The 23583-nt window shown below is 39.3% G+C and overlaps 1 protein-coding gene and 1 long non-coding RNA gene across 2 annotated transcripts; both read left to right on the top strand.

Annotated features, from left to right (window-relative positions):
- The first annotated feature begins 660 nt into the window (after positions 1-660).
- Positions 661-2458, top strand: LOC119488475. The gene is made up of 2 exons (XR_005206982.1): positions 661-1294; positions 2022-2458. It is a non-coding gene; the product is annotated as an uncharacterized LOC119488475 (long non-coding RNA).
- Positions 2459-3070: 612 nt separating this feature from the next.
- Positions 3071-23133, top strand: rexo1 (REX1, RNA exonuclease 1 homolog). The gene is made up of 16 exons (XM_037770179.1): positions 3071-3402; positions 7458-9328; positions 9429-9518; positions 11365-11575; positions 12124-12272; positions 12478-12615; positions 12805-12928; positions 13165-13290; positions 15008-15148; positions 15258-15371; positions 15544-15617; positions 17061-17171; positions 18393-18508; positions 18632-18770; positions 19523-19643; positions 21962-23133. The coding sequence occupies exons 1-16, from the start codon at positions 3213-3215 to the stop codon at positions 22048-22050; spliced, it is 3804 nt and encodes a 1267-aa protein (XP_037626107.1). The 5' UTR covers positions 3071-3212; the 3' UTR covers positions 22051-23133.
- Positions 23134-23583: the final 450 nt, after the last annotated feature.

Raw genomic sequence — 23583 nt, 5'->3', positions numbered from 1 at the left:
CTCAAATGTTTTCAGAAACATCTTGTAGTGTACTGTTTAGCTGTAAAATGAGAAAGTTTGTGACCGGCAGCCATGTTGAGATCAGTTGAGGAAATACCAAGCACCACCCACCAGCCGGAGCACAGCCAATAGGAACACTCTCTCTCCGAAATGACCTGTGATTGGTCAAAGTCTCCCATCACCGGCTAGATTTTTTAAAGCCTGAAAGCAGAGCCATGAGGAGGTGCAGAAGTCTAGTTATCTCTCAGAACACTTGAATTACAACATGCTGAAAGGTTATTATGAAATTTTTGCCCAATGATGCCAAAAATATTCCGCCTACTGCCGGTTTAATGACTTCCTTCTTCATACTTGTAATGTCTCACCATCTGGTCTGCATCTCAGTTCATTAATGACAAGAACAACGTGAAGTAATTAAGCAATGCAGTTGCCTGGTTTTCCATTTCATCTCATCTTTTCACAAGATCAGTACTTCAACAGTCCTTCAACAGTAAAGTATTCATGCACTGAGGTTAATTACAATGAACATTGTAGAATATAAACTTGACTTCAGGCTGCTAACATGCCTGCATCAGGACTTTCTCACAGCAAGAAAAGCTCAGGTGTCACTAACGATGGCTCTGTGTGTGCCAGTATGTGACACCCTGAATCATTTACACCTGTGCTTTTCCTACTGTGTGACATGTCAAACTCAAAATTACAAATTTTTAATTTCAAATACGCCTTATACTTTAGATTCTGTAAAGACATGTATTTTTATACTACTTCTTACCCATGAAACGGTGATATCAGAACGTATTGATGTTCTATTGTAGAAAAGGAAAGGAACCAATGAAAAAAAACAGATGAAACTCAGCTTTATAAAACTAATACCTGCAATAATAGCAGTGAAAGAAGCAGCGGTACAACCTTATAAACCAAAGGACCAAATAACACATCAAAGGTTTAGAAAAAAAGATAGTTATGAGTACAACAACTTTAGAATTTGTTTCGTGTTGTTCGAGTTGAAATTGGTAATATTTGGCCTATCAGTTGTAAAAATAATATATCCATTAAAACACAAACATTTAGCTATCCAAGTGACTGATGCCATGTTACAAAATAAAACATCTCTGAGGCTAAAGGAGTACGTGGAGCTGACTTCTGAACCGCCTGAAAGAGTGCCAATCATGATTACCTGCCCAGCACACCTGAGAGTCATGAGGATCGGGACTGTGGTCTGATTGGATCACGTGGTCCATCTGTAGAGCACAAAAGACATGTGTTAGTTTGAAGTTTGAGAGTCGAGCTGGAGGTAGGTATCATAGGAAGGATTTTAGGAAGTGTTTGTAGAGTTTAAATCTGTAACAAAGAAGAATCAAAGAAGTTTTTAGTTGAATGAATAAATGGAAAAATGTACACTTTTCCTATTAACTTTTAACCTTTAGTAAATATATAAACATTTGTTTAAAGAATTGTGTATTTCAAAGTAAAGCATTTAAAAATACTATCTAATGTGTTCTTAATATATAGACCCTCAAAATGTGGAAACTTGTCAGTTTCAGCAGTTTGTGCTCAGGCAAATGTGATTTCACAGATTGAATTAATCTATTTGACATATTTAAAGGAGTATTACAACATTTGTTTACTATTTGCAGCTGTACTTTGCTTTATAGTTTAAGCAGAAACATAACGGTGGTTTTGATATTCTCAGTAATAAAAGGGAAATAAGTGAATTTCCCAAAATGTTGGAAGTATTTTTTACATTTTTTTTAAAATACCTTTTTCAAAGCAGACTTGTCATAGTAGGAAAAGCACAGCTAAAATTGTTGTCCTGTCATATCACTAACTTGTAACTGCATTTTAACATTTTTATCAAGATCTCTATGATGTGTATTGTATTATTGCTGCTCGGCATGTTTGCATGTGTCATAAATGACCATAATCGGTAATGCTTGATTGTGTTTTGTTGCTTGCTTGCATAGCTACATGTACTGACATTATACTGTGCTCATGTTTTGCTGCTTCCTGATGCTCTATAGGTCTTCTGCAATGCTTATGATGCTGTTGTCTTCAGGGGCTCTTGTCTTCTGCCTGAAAATTAACCATCACCTCACAAGTTTCAGAACATCTCGCCAAAGGACTGCAGTTGAAAATTAGCCAGCTGGCTGATACCGGCACATGTACAGAAATGTTAGTTAATGTGCATTGTCTTTTCTTTTTTTTAAATGAAACTTTAAAGATGGCTCAGTTACATTTAATGTCCCAGTAGCTACAATACCAGGACCTCGCCAAAGTGGAATGCAGCCTAATTAATGTGAAACACGCCTGTGCTTTTCCTACTGTGACATGTGCTGTGAAAAATGGTCTAAAGGGCCAAATGTCTCTACCCTTCATCTTTCTGATGCAAGAACTTCAAGACTCACAAGTTTCAGAACATCTCTTGTGAAATAAAATGCTGAAAAACTTGTCTCACTTATTTTGCACTGCTGACTGAGCCTTGACTTTGAAACTACAGTCTAATGCTAATTAAAACTGAGCTAATGTGTTAGAAGGCCGGCAAAGGAAACTTTATTTTTTTAACTGAAAAATAGCCACCTCATGTTAGGAGAAAAAGTTTTTGTTTGAAAGACAACATATTATAGGTTTTCTTTAGCTAACTAACTGGTCTGGGATCAAACTGACTTTGACTGAGGGTTTATACTTTTAGCTTGTTTTTAATTTCTAATGTTTTAATTAAGTCTTAATGTTCTTTTGCACTTTGTTGCAATTTTCTTGAATGTTTATGTAAAGCACTTTAAATTGCTCTGTGGCTGAACTGTGTTCTACAAATAAAGCTGCCTTTTACTCTTGTGTGTTATACTCTATTTTAGCTTCTATCCTAGCTTTTATTTTTTTTTTAGCTTGTTTTTATTTTCTAATCTTTAATGTTTTTATAACTGTTTTAATGTTCTTTTGCACTTTGTCGCAATGTTCTTGAATGTTTATGTAAAGCACTTTGAATTGTTGCTGAAATGTGCTCTACAAATAAAGCTGCCTTGCCTATACGTGTGACGTCAGGCGTGCGACACAACATGTAAATTCTCGCGAGATTTCATCCCTCCGACCAAATCCAACATGGCACCGTAGAGACGTTGTTATTGTTCTTTCGCTTCTTCAGTCTCTGACCTCAAAACCAGGCATAAACACCACCGAGCGGGTTCATGCGGGCATGAGAGGAACATCTGGACATAATGCTGAGATCCACCGGCTTCTTCCGAGGCATTGACTGCCCGTTTTACGGTGAACCCAGCGAGGCTAGAGGAGGCAGGAATGGGTGTAACAGACCGTACTGTCACTTCAGACACAGCCAGCAGAGACGCAGCTCCTACGGAGCTACCGCCGAGGTGAAGAAGCAGAGAGAGCTCCACAACGCTCACAAAGGTGCTGAGTATTGTTTTTATAACTCCAGAGTTCACTTGAATACTTTGTCTTCTTCTCAGGGAGTCCCAGCGAGGACGTGTGGGTGGGTGTATGGACACACTGGGACCACAGTGTTGAAATGTGTCAACCAGTAGTGATGTAAAGCGACTATGATCCATGTTACTAGTTATATACCCTCCCTATGGTTGCTGTAGACTGATGTAAAGCGACTATGATCCATGTTACTAGTTATATACCCTCCCTATGGTTGCTGTAGACTGATGTAAAGCGACTATGATCCATGTTACTAGTTATATATCCTCCCTATGGTTGCTGTAGACTGATGTAAAGTGACTTTATGATCCATGTTACTGGTTAGATACCCTCCCTATGGTTGCTGTAGACTGATGTAAAGTGACTTTATGATCCATGTTACTAGTTATATATCCTCCCCAATGGTTGCCATGGTGGCTGTGAACTGATGTATAGCAGGGAAGATGTTGCTATGGCACAAGGAAGTGTCATAGCAACAAAAGAACAGATGCATACTATAAAGATACATGTAAAGTGACTTTATGATCCATGTTACTAGTTATATACCCTCCCTATGGTTGCTGTAGACTGATGTAAAGTGACTTTATGATCCATGTTACTAGTTAGATATCCTCCCCAATGGTTGCCATGGTGGCTGTGAACTGATGTACAGCAGGGAAGATGTTGCTATGGCACTAGGAAGTGTCCTAGCAACAAAAGAACAGATGAATAAATGAGAAGTGTATTGGGACTGAAAATAGTGTTGAAATGTGTCAACCAATAGTGGTGTAAAGTGACTTTATGATCCATGTTACTAGTTATATATCCTCCCCAATGGTTGCCATGGTGGCTGTGAACTGATGTATAGCAGGGAAGATGTTGCTATGGCACAAGGAAGTGTCCTAGCAACAAAAGAACAGATGCATACTATAAAGATACATGTAAAGTGACTTTATGATCCATGTTACTAGTTATATACCCTCCCTATGGTTGCTGTAGACTGATGTAAAGTGACTTTATGATCCATGTTACTAGTTAGATATCCTCCCCAATGGTTGCCATGGTGGCTGTGAACTGATGTACAGCAGGGAAGATGTTGCTATGGCACAAGGAAGTGTCATAGCAACAAAAGAACAGATGAATAAATGAGAAGTGTATTGGGACTGAAAATAGTGTTGAAATGTGTCAACCAATAGTGGTGTAAAGTGACTTTATGATCCATGTTACTAGTTATATATCCTCCCCAATGGTTGCCATGGTGGCTGTGAACTGATGTATAGCAGGGAAGATGTTGCTATGGTACAAGGAAGTGTCCTAGCAACAAAAGAACAGATGCATACTATAAAGATACATGTAAAGTGACTTTATGATCCATGTTACTAGTTATATATCCTCCCTATGGTTGCTGTAGACTGATGTAAAGTGACTTTATGATCCATGTTACTAGTTATATATCCTCCCCAATGGTTGCCATGGTGGCTGTGAACTGATGTATAGCAGGGAAGATGTTGCTATGGCACAAGGAAGTGTCCTAGCAACAAAAGAACAGATGCATACTATAAAGATACATGTAAAGTGACTTTATGATCCATGTTACTAGTTATATACCCTCCCTATGGTTGCTGTAGACTGATGTAAAGTGACTTTATGATCCATGTTACTAGTTAGATATCCTCCCCAATGGTTGCCATGGTGGCTGTGAACTGATGTACAGCAGGGAAGATGTTGCTATGGCACAAGGAAGTGTCATAGCAACAAAAGAACAGATGAATAAATGAGAAGTGTATTGGGACTGAAAATAGTGTTGAAATGTGTCAACCAATAGTGGTGTAAAGTGACTTTATGATCCATGTTACTAGTTATATATCCTCCCCAATGGTTGCCATGGTGGCTGTGAACTGATGTATAGCAGGGAAGATGTTGCTATGGTACAAGGAAGTGTCCTAGCAACAAAAGAACAGATGCATACTATAAAGATACATGTAAAGTGACTTTATGATCCATGTTACTAGTTATATATCCTCCCTATGGTTGCTGTAGACTGATGTAAAGTGACTTTATGATCCATGTTACTAGTTATATATCCTCCCCAATGGTTGCCATGGTGGCTGTGAACTGATGTATAGCAGGGAAGATGTTGCTATGGCACAAGGAAGTGTCCTAGCAACAAAAGAACAGATGCATACTATAAAGATACATGTAAAGTGACTTTATGATCCATGTTACTAGTTATATACCCTCCCTATGGTTGCTGTAGACTGATGTAAAGTGACTTTATGATCCATGTTACTAGTTAGATATCCTCCCCAATGGTTGCCATGGTGGCTGTGAACTGATGTACAGCAGGGAAGATGTTGCTATGGCACAAGGAAGTGTCATAGCAACAAAAGAACAGATGAATAAATGAGAAGTGTATTGGGACTGAAAATAGTGTTGAAATGTGTCAACCAATAGTGGTGTAAAGTGACTTTATGATCCATGTTACTAGTTATATATCCTCCCCAATGGTTGCCATGGTGGCTGTGAACTGATGTATAGCAGGGAAGATGTTGCTATGGTACAAGGAAGTGTCCTAGCAACAAAAGAACAGATGCATACTATAAAGATACATGTAAAGTGACTTTATGATCCATGTTACTAGTTATATATCCTCCCTATGGTTGCTGTAGACTGATGTAAAGTGACTTTATGATCCATGTTACTAGTTATATATCCTCCCCAATGGTTGCCATGGTGGCTGTGAACTGATGTATAGCAGGGAAGATGTTGCTATGGCACAAGGAAGTGTCCTAGCAACAAAAGAACAGATGCATACTATAAAGATACATGTAAAGTGACTTTATGATCCATGTTACTAGTTATATACCCTCCCTATGGTTGCTGTAGACTGATGTAAAGTGACTATGATCCATGTTACTAGTTAGATATCCTCCCCAATGGTTGCCATGGTGGCTGTGAACTGATGTATAGCAGGGAAGATGTTGCTATGGCACAAGGAAGTGTCATAGCAACAAAAGAACAGATGCATACTATAAAGATACATGTAAAGTGACTTTATGATCCATGTTACTAGTTATATACCCTCCCTATGGTTGCTGTAGACTGATGTAACCTAAAGCAGCAGGGAAGTACCAGATGTGAGTGTCATAGCAACAAAAGAACAGATGAATAAATGAGAACTATGAAGTGTATTGGGACTAAAATAGTGTTGAAATGTGTCAACCAGTAGTGGTGTAAAGTGACTTTATGATCCATGTTACTAGTTATATATCCTCTCCAATGGTTGCCATGGTGGCTGTGAACTGATGTATAGCAGGGAAGATGTTGCTATGGCACAAGGAAGTGTCATAGCAACAAAAGAACAGATGCATACTATAAAGATACATGTAAAGTGACTTTATGATCCATGTTACTAGTTATATATCCTCCCTATGGTTGCTGTAGACTGATGTAAAGCAGCAGGGAAGTACCAGATGTGAGTGTCATAGCAACAAAAGAACAGATGCATACTATAAAGATACATGTAAAGTGACTTTATGATCCATGTTACTAGTTATATACCCTCCCTATGGTTGCTGTAGACTGATGTAAAGCAGCAGGGAAGTACCAGATGTGAGTGTCATAGCAACAAAAGAACAGATGAATAAATGAGAAGTGTATTGGGACTAAAATAGTGTTGAAATGTGTCAACCAGTAGTGGTGTAAAGTGACTTTATGATCCATGTTACTAGTTATATATCCTCCCCAATGGTTGCCATGGTGGCTGTGAACTGATGTATAGCAGGGAAGATGTTGCTACCAATGGGTTGTTATAGTTTCAAATGATGTATTCACTCTGGCTCTAAAACTGAACGTACTACAGCCCCTGAAAGACAGTTAAGTCGTTCAGGATCTCGCGGGTCTCAGAGGGTTAATAAGGTCAATATTAGGCAGACTGGACTGGTGCATCCCTATTTTAAAACTCCCAAAAAAGCTAGTAAGTGGACCTTTTTATTATTTCCTTGGTCAATTTTATTAAGACTGTTTGTCTTGCATCCCTGCAGAACAAGGTTATGATCCCTTCAACCCCGAAGTCGTGAGGCCCCAGGATCAGGAGAATGGGGGGGACCTCAGCGGTGCTCTGGATCTGGTCAACAAGGCCATTGAGGAGGTCCAAGGAGAGGTGGAGAGGGAGAAGAGGAAGCTCTCTCGGATTGGGGATGAGCCGTACGATCCCAGTGCGATCCCAGTGAGCACAAAATCTTCAATGGATGCTGTTAAAAGTAAAGCACCACCTTCACACATGGCGTATGACCCTGGGGATTATCAGATGACATCTGGAGGTTATAATCCCACCCCTGGCTGCAGCAAGTACACCTTGGATTCAGACAGCCAGGGGAGTAATAATAACTCCATGGAATACGTTCCTACGTCAGTGAGAAAGCCTCCATCTCGGACACGCACGCACCAACTCCCCTCTCCTCCCCGCAGTCCAAAGTACTCAAACAGCACATCCTCCTCTAAGTGTAAATACACCTTGGACAACTCAAAACCATCAACAGATATGGAGTACGACCCGCTGTCCAACTACTCGGCAGGGATCGCAGCGAAAAGGAAGAGGGACCGGGGTGCACAAGCTGTTAAGACAGAGCAGAGAAAGACGCACAAACTATCAGACATGTCAGACGAGGAGTGTTTTGTCACTGTGAAGAAACCACGGCAGCCGAGTGTAGACACAAAAAAGTACACTTTCTCTGACTCTGACGGCGAGAGCTCTGGGACGGAGTATCGACCCACCTCGCTTAGCAATATCCAGCAGAGAAAAGGCAACAGTGGGTCACTTTGGGACGCTGTGGTGAAGGAGAGAAAAGAGAAAAATGAAAGTATCGTAAATGCGCTGACACAGAGGAATAAAGAGGACTTGGCAGGGGACTCAGACGTCCAGGAAGATATTAAACGAAAGGACAATATAGAGAAAAATAAGGTGGCTAGTCGAACTAGTCACGAGAAAAGCGGCAAATCTGATAAAGTGCATAAACTTGTAAAGGAAGCTAACAGAACGTCTGGTAGTAAGAGTAGTAGCAGCAGCAGTAAAGACAAAGGGTCAATAAAGAACTCAAACCAGGACTCTGCAAAGAAGGAGAACAAGAGTCATGGAAAAAGAGATGATAGGAAAAACACAGTTAAGGTTAAGACACCGGATAAAGTTCAGAGGGAGGGCAGAGACGAAAAGAGAAGTGACGGTAAGATCAAAGCTGTGGAAAAATTAAAAACGGTCTCAAGCAAACGAGATAAAGATACGGAAAATGGTGCAAGGGAAAGCAAGAAACCCAAGATGTCAGAGAAGGAAAAGGAACACAGCAAGTATAAGGATCGCCAACACAAAAATGGTAAACTTGATAGCAGTAAAAGAGAAAAGGATGCAAAGAAAATGAGTAAAAGCAGTTCCAGTGGTGGGAGCAGTAGTAGTAGTAACATTAAAGGGAGTTCTGCAAACAGTAAAGATAAAGTGAAGCAAAACATGAGCTCACCAAATGGGAAAAAACTTGACCAGAAACGGCGACGTGTGAGTCTTAGCCACGCTGATCTATTTGGGGATGAGAGCCCAGACGAGGTCGAACCAATAGTGGATGATGATGATGACGATGAAGAACCCGAAGAAGTGCTGGTGAGAAAATCTGCTGATGCTTTAAAGAGGGGACGTCTGTACAAGAGGAAAGCGTCAGAGCTGACTCCGTCTTCCTCTGACGATGAGGGGGATCGCGGTGTGGAGGGCAGCGGGGCGGGTAACATCCAGATCGACGATGTTCCATTTGACTTCTCTAGTTTCAAGGACGATCTGGACTTCGACTCAGATCCCATGGAGGAGTGTTTGCGGATCTTCAATGAATCCAAGGATGTGAAGACGGAAGACAAGGGAAGGCAAGCGAAACAGGTATTTCTTTCTCGCCATAGTTGTCTTGCTAATTTATCACATACTGTTTTTTTTTTTTAAGTCATACATATTTTGCAAATGCTATGTTGTGTCTTCTCAGCCCTCTAGGGATTCAGAGGAGGAGAGAGGCACAGAGAGCACCACTCTCATTCCGGGTCAAAAGAAGAGAGTCTCCCATTTTGTTGCCAAAGTAAGTGTAAGTTTGTCACCTTGACTTCCCACAGTGTCATCACGAGGCCAGTTTAAGTCAATCAGTCAGTCAGGAGGGGTGAACACACAATATGTCTTATAAACATTTATCACAGAATAATTCACAACATCATTTTATAGAGTTCCTGCACAAAACAGTAATCGTTTTAAAGAAGTACAAACTTGATCACAGGAGGTAGGCTTGGGCGGTATCTATTTTTTCATACCTTCATAACTTCACTTAACTTTCACCGGGGTAAGTAAGTTAGTAAGTAAGTAAAGTATTATGACATGGAGGCTCAAGAAGCAGTTTTGTCACTTCCACTTGAGCTCAAACTTAATCACTCTTTAAAAACTTTTCCAATTGTTGTTGGCCTTGTATGCCTTTGTTTTGGAAACTCACTTCCTGACTTTGCAAACATGCACATGGGAGCCATAGGAAGGGAGAGCAGCGAGGAAAAAACTCCTGTGGTTCCTACAATTTTGTAGAAACTGTTGTGATCTTGTTTTAGTTCATCACAGGTAGAACTGGTAGCGCTTTAGGAAGCCTGCACAGTTACATAAAAAAAAACAAGGAAGTAACCACTCAAAGAACAATATGAAAATGTTGGCACAGCAGGGTTTGTGTGGGGGATTTCCACCCGTACAGAAGGCTGTATTATTTAAATAGGCCATCTGATTTGACAGTAAGCAGTCGTCTGTGTTTCCTAAACAATCAGCTGAGATATTTGCCTGTCTTATCACCTTTTATAAGGAGGCTTTTGACAACACTCATGGACTTTGTCTACGGCAGCTTCATTAAAAGCCCAATTTGTATTTTTTATAATACTTTTGAAGTATATTCACAAGAGTTCACGTTATAGATTGAAAATCAGTATTTTGTGTTTCATAACTGATCATAAATTAAATGTTTATTTGCTGATGATTATTATAAATATATACCTGCTTTAGTCCTACTATTATATTTTATTACACGGCTTTGTTGAATACTCTATTCTGATTGGTCAATCACAGCGTTCTGCGGTCTGTTATTTCTTTATAGCAGACTGTTGTTATGGGCGCTGTTTGGATATCAGACTCTGGCGGACCGTTTTTGTGTAATAAGCAGGATGATGTACAGCTAGCAGGTCATTGTTGCGAAATAAACCCCTTCAGGGCGATGCAAGAGTTATTACACAACAATGTAAGGTGTGCATTCACATTATCATTACCAGAGTCACATATTCCACAGGGAGGTAGCTTATACTGTATATAACATTACAATATATTACAGTACAGTTTATGTTTATTTTGTTTGTGTTTATTTGTTTCACACATATAAAAACAAACTTTGAATACAAATCACATGAAAGAAATAGAAGTATTTGTGAGGATGTGGAAGAAACCTATAATGGCTTACATAAAAAACCAAAAAAAAGGTAAAAATAGTAGCATACAAAAATCACCAGAACATTTAAATATTAGTGTCCCAAAATTGCACATATAAAAATAAGTGTAGGAATATACAGTAGTTCAAACAAAATGCAGAGAAGCGTGAGTAATTACAGTATTTACAGTATGAACAACAGTTTCTAAGAGTGATCATTTTTTTCCAAATCAAATCCTTTTGTCAGCAGAGCATTTCTAATCCAACAATGACACAGAGGAATCCATTAAATGTGCATTTTCATTCAACAGTTTTTAATTCCAGTTTGGTACCGAACAGGCAAATTTTAGGTGTTTCCGCCAAAACCACCTTCAGAGTGCAGGACCCCAAAGGATAACATGACTTAATCCTTGTCATTTCAGCATCATACTTTCTGTACTAAGAGCCACTTTCTAATCGAATGTGCCTCTGTTTTTATCAGACGGACGCGCCTCCTACGCCCGTGGTGCTGCCGTACAAGAGACTCTCGGCCCAGGAGGTCTGCTTCAAGCGTATGCAGATGGCTCAGCATCAAGCGGTTCAGATTTCTGCTTCACGCAAAGCTTCCTCACAGAGCTCCGGCCCCGGCTTCTCTGGAGAGAGGAAGAGAATAGCACACCGTCCCGGCCCACCGACAACATCCTCCAAAACAAGTACGTGTGCCTCCACTGTTCTATATTGTAGCAGGATTCAACTTTTATTTTTATTTTTGCCACCGTTTTCTAGGGGTGGGAATCACAAGAGTTGTAATTTGATACAATCTCATTGCGATTTAAACATTTTTTTTTGATATGCTGAGTATTGCGATAAGATATATTGCGATTTATTACAGTTTTTCAACTGCAAATTATTCAGTTTGTCAACATCTGTTTTATCTAATAAGATACAGTTTTCACTCTCATAGTTCTCGTTCACATATATTGAGGTCAGTGGTCAAGGGACACCTTTGAAAATGCCCATGCCGGTTTTTCCTGGCTTTAGTGTAACTTAGGTTAATAGGTTATATAATAGGTTAATAGGTTATATAATAAAAGATCGATGCCTGACATCCATGTATCGATACAATATTGCCACACAAAATATCACGATACTATGCCATATCAATTCCCCCCCCCCCCCACCGCTTTCCCTTGATCATTTCTTAATGGAGCTATTTCGGCTGTTAAAGTAGAAAGTCACATGTGTGTGTGTTTCTGACCAGGTCCTGCAGATGTTAAACCAGCTTCCGGTCGAGTGTTGTCCCCCAGCCAGACCCATCAGACTGTCAGGGTCCAAACCACCGCTGGCATCTTGCCCAAGACCTTGTCCACTCTCACGCAGAAGAGGGTGGCACACACACCCACCATGAAGGTATCCACAGGCCACAAAATCTAATGCTGATGGTTGTTTCTCTAAATATTTGTTGTGTGTCTGCACATCCCTCCCCGCATAACCTTGAGAATTTATCAGCAGAGGTGGGCCGCCGCCTCTCTGAAGAGAAATGTTTGCTTATTCTGTAGGATGTGGTTTCCTCTCTCATTTCATCAATGTTGTCTTTCTGTTTTGACTTTTTCAGAGTAGTTCAATGAAGCGCCCCATCATCCCCATTGATTTTGGGGCCAAAGTTCCCAACAACGTCCGCCAGCGCTACCTCAACACCTTCATAGACGAATGTGTCAAATTTTGCCCATCAAATGAGGTTGCCTTCCAGATGGTATGATTAACACCCAGTTCAGTTAAATGTAACTCCAACACCTAGCCTAGTTTATAAACCATGTATAGTTTGGAAAATGTCTCAATGAAGATGGTTCTTTATGTAGAAAAACGCTGCAGGCTTTAATCACAAACTGCCTTGAATGCAGAGGTTGTGGTTCTGACAGTGACAGAGGTTTTACTGTTTCAGGCCCTTGACGAGGAGAAGCTGGTGTACGAGCGCAGCAGCAGTAAGAACATCTACCTCAACGTAGCTGTCAACACTCTGAAGAAGCTCCGCAGCAAAAGCACCACCTCTCCACCGCCTGTCACCAGTATGTCACCTCAGTCCCCGTGCAGTATAACACATAGGAGTTACTCTTAGTCCACATGTACATGATGCTTCTGTTTACATACAAAGATCTACACACAAAACTAAGGATTGCGTAATTATGATACGCTGCACTTTATGTCCTCACATGTGCACATATGAGCGTGAAAAATGGATGCATCCGGTGGTCGGACTACATTTCAGTGGTAACTCGTTTGTTCTGTGTGTGTTTCTCTGCAGAGGATCCGGGGTTAGTTACTCACCGGAGGGCTCTGTCCCACGAAGAACTTCTCGGAGGTCGCCTCGCTGCCACAACCAGCTTCACTGTCAACAGGACGGGTAAACAGCAGGAGGAGAAACTCATTGGTAAGTTTTTTCTCTTCTTCTTTCTCCAGAATCATGTTTTCAGTTCTCTTTCTCTGGAATTGTTATTAACATATTTCTTGAACATGTTTTTTCACATCATTCCCATTTCCTCTCATTGTGTTTTTCTTCATCCACACAAACAAACACATCCCTGACAACATAAACATGCAGATAACACCTCTGATAAAATCAAAGTAGAAGAAACTGAAAGAATCTTTGTTGCCTGCGACGTGTCGAGACAGTTTACAGTAACAGTGAAACTATTCAAACAACCGCGTGACAACCTCAAGGTCCTGTTTACAGCAAACACCCTGACCTGATGTCAGAGGGAATATGTTTACAAGACTGTAGTAACGCTGAAACGATTCCTCGAGTAATTTGAGTAATTCTCTAAAAAATTCTTTGCATCGAAGCTTTGTTTAATCCAACCCGTGGATATTAATTCATTCATATTTTGAATTTGGACACATCATCACAGGTCGATCTGTTAAAGTTATAGAACCTTTATAGGACTACTAGGCCATGACGTGTATCTTTTTCAAAGCAATTTTTTTTTTTTTTTTATTGATTTGTTTTCATTTCAGAATATTTATTTAAAAGCCAAAATGTAATTCAATTTAAACAATATAAATGTAGATTTTTCTTAAAAGGAAACCAATTAGTCGTTCATTTTAAGAGACCCGTCTTATTTTCTCTTTTGTATATTTACTATTGCTCCTTAATAAAACACAAGTATTTTTTTATCCAATTACTTGATTAGTCGTTGGAATAATCGATAGACGATTACTAAAATAATCGATAGCTGCAGCCCTAGATTGTAGTGATGCTGAGAGAACCATTGATTAGTGTGATTAACAGGAAATTAACTGATAAATCCTTTAAGTCATTTATCAAGTGAAAAAATACCAAACACTTTGTGTCTTTTTTAAAGGCAGTGCACATTTTAATATTTTTATTGATCGAAAACTAAAGCTGAAACGATTAGTCGATTGTTCAACTGAAAATTAATCAGCATATTCGATTATTTGTGTAAGTAAGTTTAAAAAAGTACAGATTAATGGATGGAAATAACTAACGATTATTTTCATTGTCGATTACTCTGTCGATTGTTTTCTTGATTAATCGATTAGTTGTCAGAACATGGTGAAAAATGTTGATCAGTGTTTCCCAAAGCCCAAGATGACGTCCTCAAATGTCTTATTTTGTCCACAACTCAAAGATATTCAGTTTACTGTCATCGAGGAGTAACAAAACCAGAAAATATTCACATTTAAAAAACATTAAGGAATCATTTTGACCTTTTTTCTTAAAAAAAATACTTAAACTGATTAATCGATTATCAAAATAGTTAATTGATTAATCGTTGCAGCTTTAGTTGCAGCCCTAGATTATTGTAGTTTATACTTGTTAATTGATTTTGTCAGTGTATAACAGTAGTGTGCCATGCTGCAGTGGAAGAGCAGCAGGGTGATTTGATGGTTTTCCGTAACTCTTAAAGCCAAATGTTCAATGGTCACAACATTTATCAGGTTATGTTGAAAGTGTCTTGCAACATACGTATGTCTCTTCACATGCATTAGTACTTTTCCTGTTTTACAATAGCCCCCACTGCTGTTTCCATCTTCTATTTGTGTTTCTTCACCTTTTCAGTGCAGGTTTTAACAAATAATTGTACAAAGTCAACATTAGTTTAACATGTTGCTGTGTCTCACTGTAGGAGCCACACTCTACAGGAAGCTGAAGCCGTACATGATGACGGAGGAGCAGCTTCAGGAGCACGGGTACCCGAGAACGAGCCCCGAGGCTGGCGGCAGAGCCATCATGTACAACCTCCCGGAGAAAAAGGCCATCACAGACCGTGAGCAACTATCCCACAGCTCTCTCTAATGACCGATACTAAATGATATTAACATATGTGGTCCAGCAATCATTTGACTCTCAGCTGACACTCTGTAATGTGTTTCCAGCTTTCAACAAGATCTGCTGTCGGTGTGGAGCGGAGTATAAGATCAATGCCTATGGCAGCTGTATACGGAAAGAGGAATGTAGCTTTCACTGGGGACGATTGCGCCGACATAAAGGTAAGTTTGTTTGCATTTATTAAGTGTAAATCTGTAAAAAAAAAAGATCAGTATCATAGAATGCACATTTTGGTCTTTTTTATCTTGTAATTCAGACTGCCAAAATCTAACTCTCCACCCCTTCTGTCAACTTTATTTACCTCGACTTGTTCCTTCCCGTCTTCTCTGCCAGGCGCTGGAGGCTGGGAGACCAACTACAGCTGCTGTGCTGCGGCTGTCGGCGTTCCAGGTTGTCAAGTTTCCAAGGTATCGTTATCTTTTCAAGCCATCAGCTATTAGTTTACCTGCTTTGCATGTTAAGAAGTCAGAAATGTGAGCTGTCATGGCTCAGTGGGCTTGTCTAGACATACAGTGGAGCTAAAGAAAAACTACTTGACAATGGAATGTAGGACAAGCTAATGGAGAGAGACTTAGAAGCCTTAGCCTTAAAAGTACCTTCATTTACAATACCATAGCCTTACACTAAAGACCTATTTAGTGAAGCTCATGATGTTTGGTTGTTGCTATTCATCTCTGTAGCTTGTATGGGTGTAAATCACAGGCTTCATCACGATACGTTTTTGATTCTTTGAACAACGATGCGATATTTGCTGATATCACAAAGTCTGCCACATTACGATTTTGATTTGATTCAATTCAAGGGACCTGCGATCGATATGAGACGATATCATATGCCCATTTAACACAATCCGTTACATTTATATCAGCTCACAAAAAACAGATATATTATGATTTCACAATTTTATTACTGGGCTCTTCCAGACATGAAAAGCAATCAATTCTATTTAATAAAAATAATGAATATAGACCTCCTGTTGTTCACTATAAAGTGCCACATCTCTCATGTTTTAGTGCAAATGTTTATTTATCAGTTAAGAATTTCAAAATAAGGGCGTATCTTAAAGATGATGATATCGATGTTTTCACTTTTGGGTGATCATTAAATGGATATATCGATCCAGATTGGTGGATCATTACACCCCTGTAGCTTGTAGTTGTGTCGATAAAATAGCCTCTTACGTATCCGTCTGTCAGATCTAAAATATGAAATTTGTTTTGGTCTTTTCCATTCAAGGCTAGGCCTGGCCGATATGGCCAAAATCTTCTATCCCGATATAGATCATTTCATATCTCGGTAACGATATGTATGACGATATAGCATGTTTTCTGGTTGTTCAATAAGTAAATAGTCTATATAAAATAACCACATAGTAAAGCCTATTTTTGTAAACTCCTGTGTGAATTAAATACTAGTTCAGAGTATTTTCTCATTTTAAGAACTTGAGTGCAAAATTAAATTAAGTTTTAAGTGAAATTATAGACAAAAAAAAAAAAAAATATTGACAGAGGCTATATCGCTATAGAAACTATATAGAAAAATATATACGACAGACATTATTATATTGTTTTGATGATATATATCGTCATATTGCTCAGCCATATAGAAGGCCATGTGTTTTTCTCTGTGATAAGTTTACGTGTTACAAAATCCGAATTCAGTGTTTTGTGTAACTTTTAATGCTTAGCTGTGACTTTTTACTGAAGACAACTGGCCGTATTCCTGAAACTCTCAAACTTTATATCAAGTACTTCCAGGATACCTACAATAAAGTTGCATTCTTGCTGGTTTCGAAGTAATTTTCTGCACTTTAAAATGTGTTTAAAATGTGTCATGTCTTATTCCCACAGCAACATGTTCAGGACGGGCGTAAAGAGACATTCGAAGGCTACGTCACAACGTTCAGTAAAGATCTACCACCAGATGGCAACGCAGGGGTATTTGCTTTGGACTGTGAGATGGTGAGTCAGACAGACGTTTGTTTACCTGCTGTAAAACTGTCTAAATGTACCACTGGCCTTAAAGGGTAACTTTAGTATTTTTCAACCTGGACCCTATTTTCCCATATTTTTGTGTCTAACTGATTAATAGCTACAACAAGCTCTGAAATTGGTCCAGTATTGAGGGAAACGTAGACAGCAGCTGCTCACGGGCCGCAATATGATGCTATTGGGGCAAGCTGGCACCGTCATTAGTGTCCACTAAAAGTGCTTGTTTTTGCCATGTGTGTAGCTTAGTGTTATCTAAAAGATCTTCAATGTCATGGTTGAATATTTAGATGATTTCAACAATGTAGATGAGGTCTTTGAATTCGCTCACTGCCCGTATTTATTTGAGCCAGAGTATACGGATATTCAGATTACACAACGAGACTTCTCCTTGAGCGGGACTTGGACACAATAACAAACAGACCGTATCAAAAGAACGGTGAGAAGAACGTTTTATTTCTCTGTAGGATCCTTTCCATAATGTTGTCAAACACTTACACTCACCGGCCACTTTATTAGGCACACCTGTTCAATTGCTTGTTAACACAAATAGTTAATCAGCCAATCACATGGCAGTAACTCAATGCATTTAGGCATCTAGAGGTGGTGAAGACGACTTGCTGAAGTTCAAACCGAGCATCAGAATGGGGAAGAAAGGGGATTTAAGTGACTTTGAACGTGGCCTGGTTGTTGGTGCCAGACGGGCTGGTCTGAGTATTTCAAAAACTGCTGATCTACTGGGATTTTCACGCACAGCCTTCTCTAGGGTTTACAGAGAATGGTCCGAAAAAGAGAAAATATCCAGTGAGCGGCAGTTCAGTTGCAATGTTACACTGACGCTGCTCACTTTCCCTCCCAGCTCGTTTCACTGCTGCCGGTTACAGCGTTTTCCCTACTGGACCAATTTCAGAAATTGTTGTCCCCGTTAGTCACTTAGACACATGAACATGGGAAAATAAGGTCCAGGTTGAAAAGTACCGAAGTTACCCTTTAACTGCCGTGTGTGTGTTTGCTTATAAAGTTGATTTATTATAGACCAGTGTATTACGAATGAGACTTGGAGAGACACTCAATCTTTTGTTACAGTATGAGTAAAATTAAGATAAAATTAATAGTTTGCCACTTTTTGTCACAACTCTTGTTATATTTTGTATTCAAAGTCACATGAACTTGTTTTTCTCTCGTCTGAAACAGTGTTACACAAAGCAGGGCCTGGAGCTGACCAGAGTGACGGTCATCGACTCTGAGTTGAAAGTCATCTACGATACATTTGTCAAACCTGAAAGCAAAGTGGTCGATTACAACACGCGGTGAGTTTGTCTCCTGCAAGTCGACACTGTATGGATCGCGTCTGCTATTTAATTTAACTGGTAATAAGCGTAATTTTCAATAGTCTTTAATGTGTCTTAAACGCAGTACATATATCTTCACAGATTTTCCGGTGTGACGGAGGAGGACTTGGAGAGCGCCACCATCACTCTGAGAGATGTTCAGGCCGTGATGCTCAATATGTTCAGTGCTGAATCCATCCTCATAGGACACAGTCTGGAGAGCGACCTCCTCGCTCTGAAGGTATCGTTCATTAATCTGCAACACTTTTTATTTAAATGATACATTCAATGGTAGCTTTTCCCACAATGCCGTTATTGTTCCTCTCTGCTGCTCATTACTGGTTTGGTGACGTACAAAAAAGTCAGTTTGCACCACACCTTTATTTTCTCTTTACTTCACAAAAAAGACTCATTAATGTTTATATTGATTAAGTGTAAGCATGATTCATGCTTAAGGATATGTCTGGTGGCAAGTTTTAATTGTATAAATATAGATTAGCTTCAACTTTAATGTCTTTGCACAGAGTACAAGTACTGAGACAATGAAAAGCAGTTTGGTATCTGTGCAAAAATCTGTAAATTGCAGAGAGATGTACATATGCATAGTGGTAATATATATAATGTACAAGGGATGGATATATACAGTATGAACACATGGAGCAGTTACACTAGGCAAAATATATAGTGCAGATATAAGTACAAGTAATGGCAATAGTAGGACATTATATACAGAATAAACTGTAGCTGGTGGTATTAGATGAATACGGTGTATACTAGAGCTGCACCGATTAAACGATTAATCTTATGTGGTCGAGGTAGGCGTGCACGCTTCTTTATGCACAGGCTGAGACGCCTCTTAAATGGTGGGCAGACTCCGCCTTCTCTGTACACCGGCGTGGTAATGGTGCAGACCCACTGAGTTTCTGCTGCTGAGCCTGGGCTGAAATATAAGATGTAACTCTCTCTCTCTCTCTCTGTCTCTCTCGCCTCCAGGTAATCCACAGTTCAGTCGTAGACACGGCCATCGTGTTCCCTCACCGCATCGGCTTGCCCTACAAACGTGCCTTGAGGAACCTGATGGCCGAACACCTCAAACGCATCATCCAGGACAACGGTGGGTCTATCACACAGAGCTAGCAGCCGTTGTATTGTTGCTTTTATGCATTATTATCCATTAATGTTTGTGTTGACGCATTAGTTTGTCTACCTCAAACATTTAACATGTTATTTCATTATATTATGTGATTAATGCTCAGAGCTTTATTAACATCTAGGCATTAAACAGGTAGGTGCTGTTCAGACTAGTGAAGCTCAGAGGCGTAAACTAAACTGAGAAACCATTTGAGTCCCAATACTGTGTAGAAATATTGTTGTTTTGTTTGTGTGGATAAAAGTCTTACAGCATTTCATCCCCATTACACACATCATACATAATCTCCTGTCACATAAACATGATCCCAGCTACACAAACAGGCACCTCAGCAGCATAATCACATAATCTCCATTTGTAACCGACTCGTGTCAAATTCCATGAAAACAACAAACGATTAACCGATTGATCAGGCAGCATCGGTAAATCTTTATTTGTTGTGCACATTTCATTGAAGCATAGCCGGCAGATTCAGACCTGCCAAGTTAACATAAGTAATATTCTTTTAATTAATGTAGTTTATTTGTGTAGCCCGATGTTTTAATGGGCTTCATAGGCCAACAGCAGCTGCAGTTCCCCACCAAAGCAAAGCTCTATGAAGACGTCAGGGAAAAACTCAAACTCAAACAAAAACTTTTAAGAAACTTCAGGAGAGGAAATTCAGAGAGGTACTTCCTCATTTGAGTGGCTGGAGCTACAGGAAATCACAATGGAAAGTTGTAACAGTTGGTAGAAATACAAAATACAACCCTAACAGTAGGATTCTCACAGGTCAATAATATTAATGCTGTAATTCCTTTATAAAGATGTCCAGTAAAACAAGTGGTGCATCACATCATATCCAGTGGTGGAAGAAGTACTCGGATCCTTAAGTAAAAGTAATTATACCACACTGTAAAAATACCCTGTTACAAGTAAAAGTCCTGCATTTGAAATTTCACAAAGTACAAAAGTTATAATATACTTAAAGTACCAAAAGTAATCATTATGCAGAATGTGCCATTTTAGACTAATTTATATTATATTATGGGATTATAATCATTGATGCTTTAATGTTGGAGCTGGTAAAGATGGAGCTCATTTTAATTACTTTATATACTGCTGGGTAGCTTGTGAATGTCTTATATTAATTTATAATAATCAATTAATATTTTGTTTTAATAATCAGAATATGCAAAGTAGTAACAACAATGTTTGATTAGATGTAGTGCAGTAAAAAGTACAATAAATTTAATTCCCTCTGAATTGTAGTGGAGAAGAAGTAAATAAAGTAGCAGAAAATTGAAATACATCAAGTAAAATAAATCAAAATTGTATTAAAGTACAGTATGTGAGTAAATGTACTTAGTTACTTTAGACCACTGCCTGTATTTGTCTGTCTTATATCTGCTGGTGACTGCACTGCCTTCTTGTCACCAGCAGATGTCACTCACGTGCCAACACAGTGTTAAAGCCCATTTTTAGCCTCAAAGCTTTAGAAAGTCTTATTTCTCCGTCACGACTTAAAGGGGAACTACCAGCCCATTTTCAAAATTCATACGTTATTTCTATGGTTCAAGACAGTCAGACAAAATGTTTTGTAAACATGAACAACTCTCTCCCAAATCCAAAAACTATAGTGTTAAAACTCAAACTTGTGACGTCATAGGGTACAAAGTGTGGAGCTGCTCCATAGACAATGAATGGGGAGAGGTGTTACAGATGACACTGGGAACACCCAGAGGAATGATCTCAGTATATGGGAACATTTTCTGTTTCTGAGCAGAGAACACTACAATAGAATAAAGTTCATTTGGTTATAAAAAAGAAAACTTTCTGTGGCTCCATAAAATCAGTCTCCCATTCATTGTCTATGGAGCAGCTTCAGACTTAATACCCTATGACATCACAAGTTTGAGACTTACTTTTCTGGTTTCTGGCTTTGAGAGAGAGAGGAGCTCATGTTCACATATATTGATTGAACTTTCCAAAGAATTGAAAATAACATATTGGAATTTTTAATTTGGGTAGCGCTCCCTTTTAAGTTCTGTTTAGGACTAATTCAAACAGTTTCACAGTCAAAGAGCTCTAGATAGGGTCATTTGCGTTTCGTCCACCGTAGTCCTCCTACACCTGTCACACGGGAGAGGCTTCAGTTGGTTGCAATCTGCAACCTCACCGCTAGATGCAGCCAGATCCTACACTTTAATCTAATGGAAACTTTCATGCCACTGTAGCATTTCACATGTTCAGCGCTGCAATATTCGGGTACAAAAATACTAATTTTGTTCCTTTGTTTCCAGTGGAGGGCCACGACTCGAGCGAAGATGCGTCCGCCTGCATGGAGCTGATGTTCTGGAAGATCAAGGAGGATGCAAAGCTCAAAAGATGACCTCTGACCCCTCTGCTCCACTGTCCTCAGTTCAACTTCCTGCCCTCTCGTTGGTGTCAGGGAGACGGAGAAGTTCAGGAGGCCTGCACCTGCTCTCAGAGAGTTACGGTCAGAGTGTCGGCGGGGGGGAGGGATGCGTCGGTAGAGTCGGGAGTCTGTCGTTGCTCCCCACTGTACTGAAGAGGAGAACTGCCTTCAAAGCAATAGGAGCCCAGATTAACAGTGTTTTCATTTGCTTATTGATATTTCAGTTATAAATAATGTTAGTTAAAATATATATCTGTTTATTTTGAGCAGTGTCTCTTTTAAGGCCTCAAACAATTTATGAATAAACCCCTTTCTATAGAAGAACTACCTAAAATGTCGGGGCATTGTCCGCTGAACGATGATGATCAACATCATGCCAGGCTGTCTTCTGCCTAAATTGCACTATAGAAATGCTCTCGTTGTATAGGGCCCAAGTCTGAGTACCTCATCTGTGTTACAAAAGCATTCACTTCTAATGAATAACACGTTCTTAGTTACACTTAAGTGCATTGATGTCTTAGTCTGTCAAACATTGCTATGTAAATGCACTTGTGTTTTTCACATTGCGCCTCGTTTTCTCGTCACTGATGCTCTGTTTATCGAGTTCTTTGTGTTGGTGGGCTCTCAAACCTGACTAATCCTATAATACTTGATCATATAAAAGACCCTCAGCAGAAAAGTCTCTGCTTACTATCTATTAGGTATAGTTGATGGACTATATCACTGTATTTTATAGCTCAGACTGAATAGTGATACGATATCCACCAGTGTCTCTGTGTCATGTGCACTGCATGAACCCACAGGAATCATTGTGATAGCAGGTATGACATATTATTCCTCCACACAGACAAAATTTGGTTCAATATTGTTGAATTAGGCCTGGGTTATTATTAATTACAGACAACTATCATTTAGTGAGTACCCGCTAACCTGTACTGTTTATGTTGAAAATGACTGAAAAAATACTCAAGTGCTGTAAATACGCCACGTTTCCTTTTGTATTTGTTCATTTTTGGTTGTTTATCTTTTTCTATTAAAAGATATTAGTTAAAAGAAGATGTTGCTCTCTATTTTACATCTCATCAGTAAGTAGATTTATTTGTATTGATATTTGTACTTTACTTGAGTATTTCCATTTTATGCTGCTTTATACTTCTACTCCACGGCATTTCAGAAGCAAATATTGTACTTTTTACTGCACCCCAGTTATCTGACAGTCAGAGTTAGTGGTTATTTCGCTCAGTAAGGCTTTACATACAAAACATTTGATCAGTTACAGATTAAACTCCCCAACAGCATGTACAGACTGTAAATCATTTTAAAGGGATAGTTCAGGTGTTTTGAAGTGGGGTTGTAGGTTCAGGTTCAGGTGACTTTATTTGTACCCGTAGGTAGATTTGTTTTGCAGCAAAAATAGAGGATGACATCCGTATTGACAATGAGGTAGAGCACAGACAAGAGACAGACATACCAAAGACATGACAAAGGGTACTCAAAGGCTGGACT

The sequence above is a fragment of the Sebastes umbrosus genome, chromosome 5 (genome assembly GCF_015220745.1).
Source record: "Sebastes umbrosus isolate fSebUmb1 chromosome 5, fSebUmb1.pri, whole genome shotgun sequence".
Classification (NCBI taxonomy): domain Eukaryota; kingdom Metazoa; phylum Chordata; class Actinopteri; order Perciformes; family Sebastidae; genus Sebastes; species Sebastes umbrosus.
Note: the sequence above shows the minus strand (reverse complement) of the source record. Positions and strands in the feature narration are given on the sequence as shown.

Bases quoted from the DNA above. Each gene is read 5' to 3' on its own strand.
- rexo1 (XM_037770179.1), top strand. From the start codon at position 3,213: ATGCTGAGATCCACCGGCTTCTTCCGAGGCATTGACTGCCCGTTTTAC. The intron at 12,616-12,804 runs GTATGATTAACA...TTACTGTTTCAG, and splicing joins ATGAGGTTGCCTTCCAGATG to GCCCTTGACGAGGAGAAGCT. The intron at 19,644-21,961 runs GTGGGTCTATCA...CTTTGTTTCCAG, and splicing joins ACGCATCATCCAGGACAACG to TGGAGGGCCACGACTCGAGC.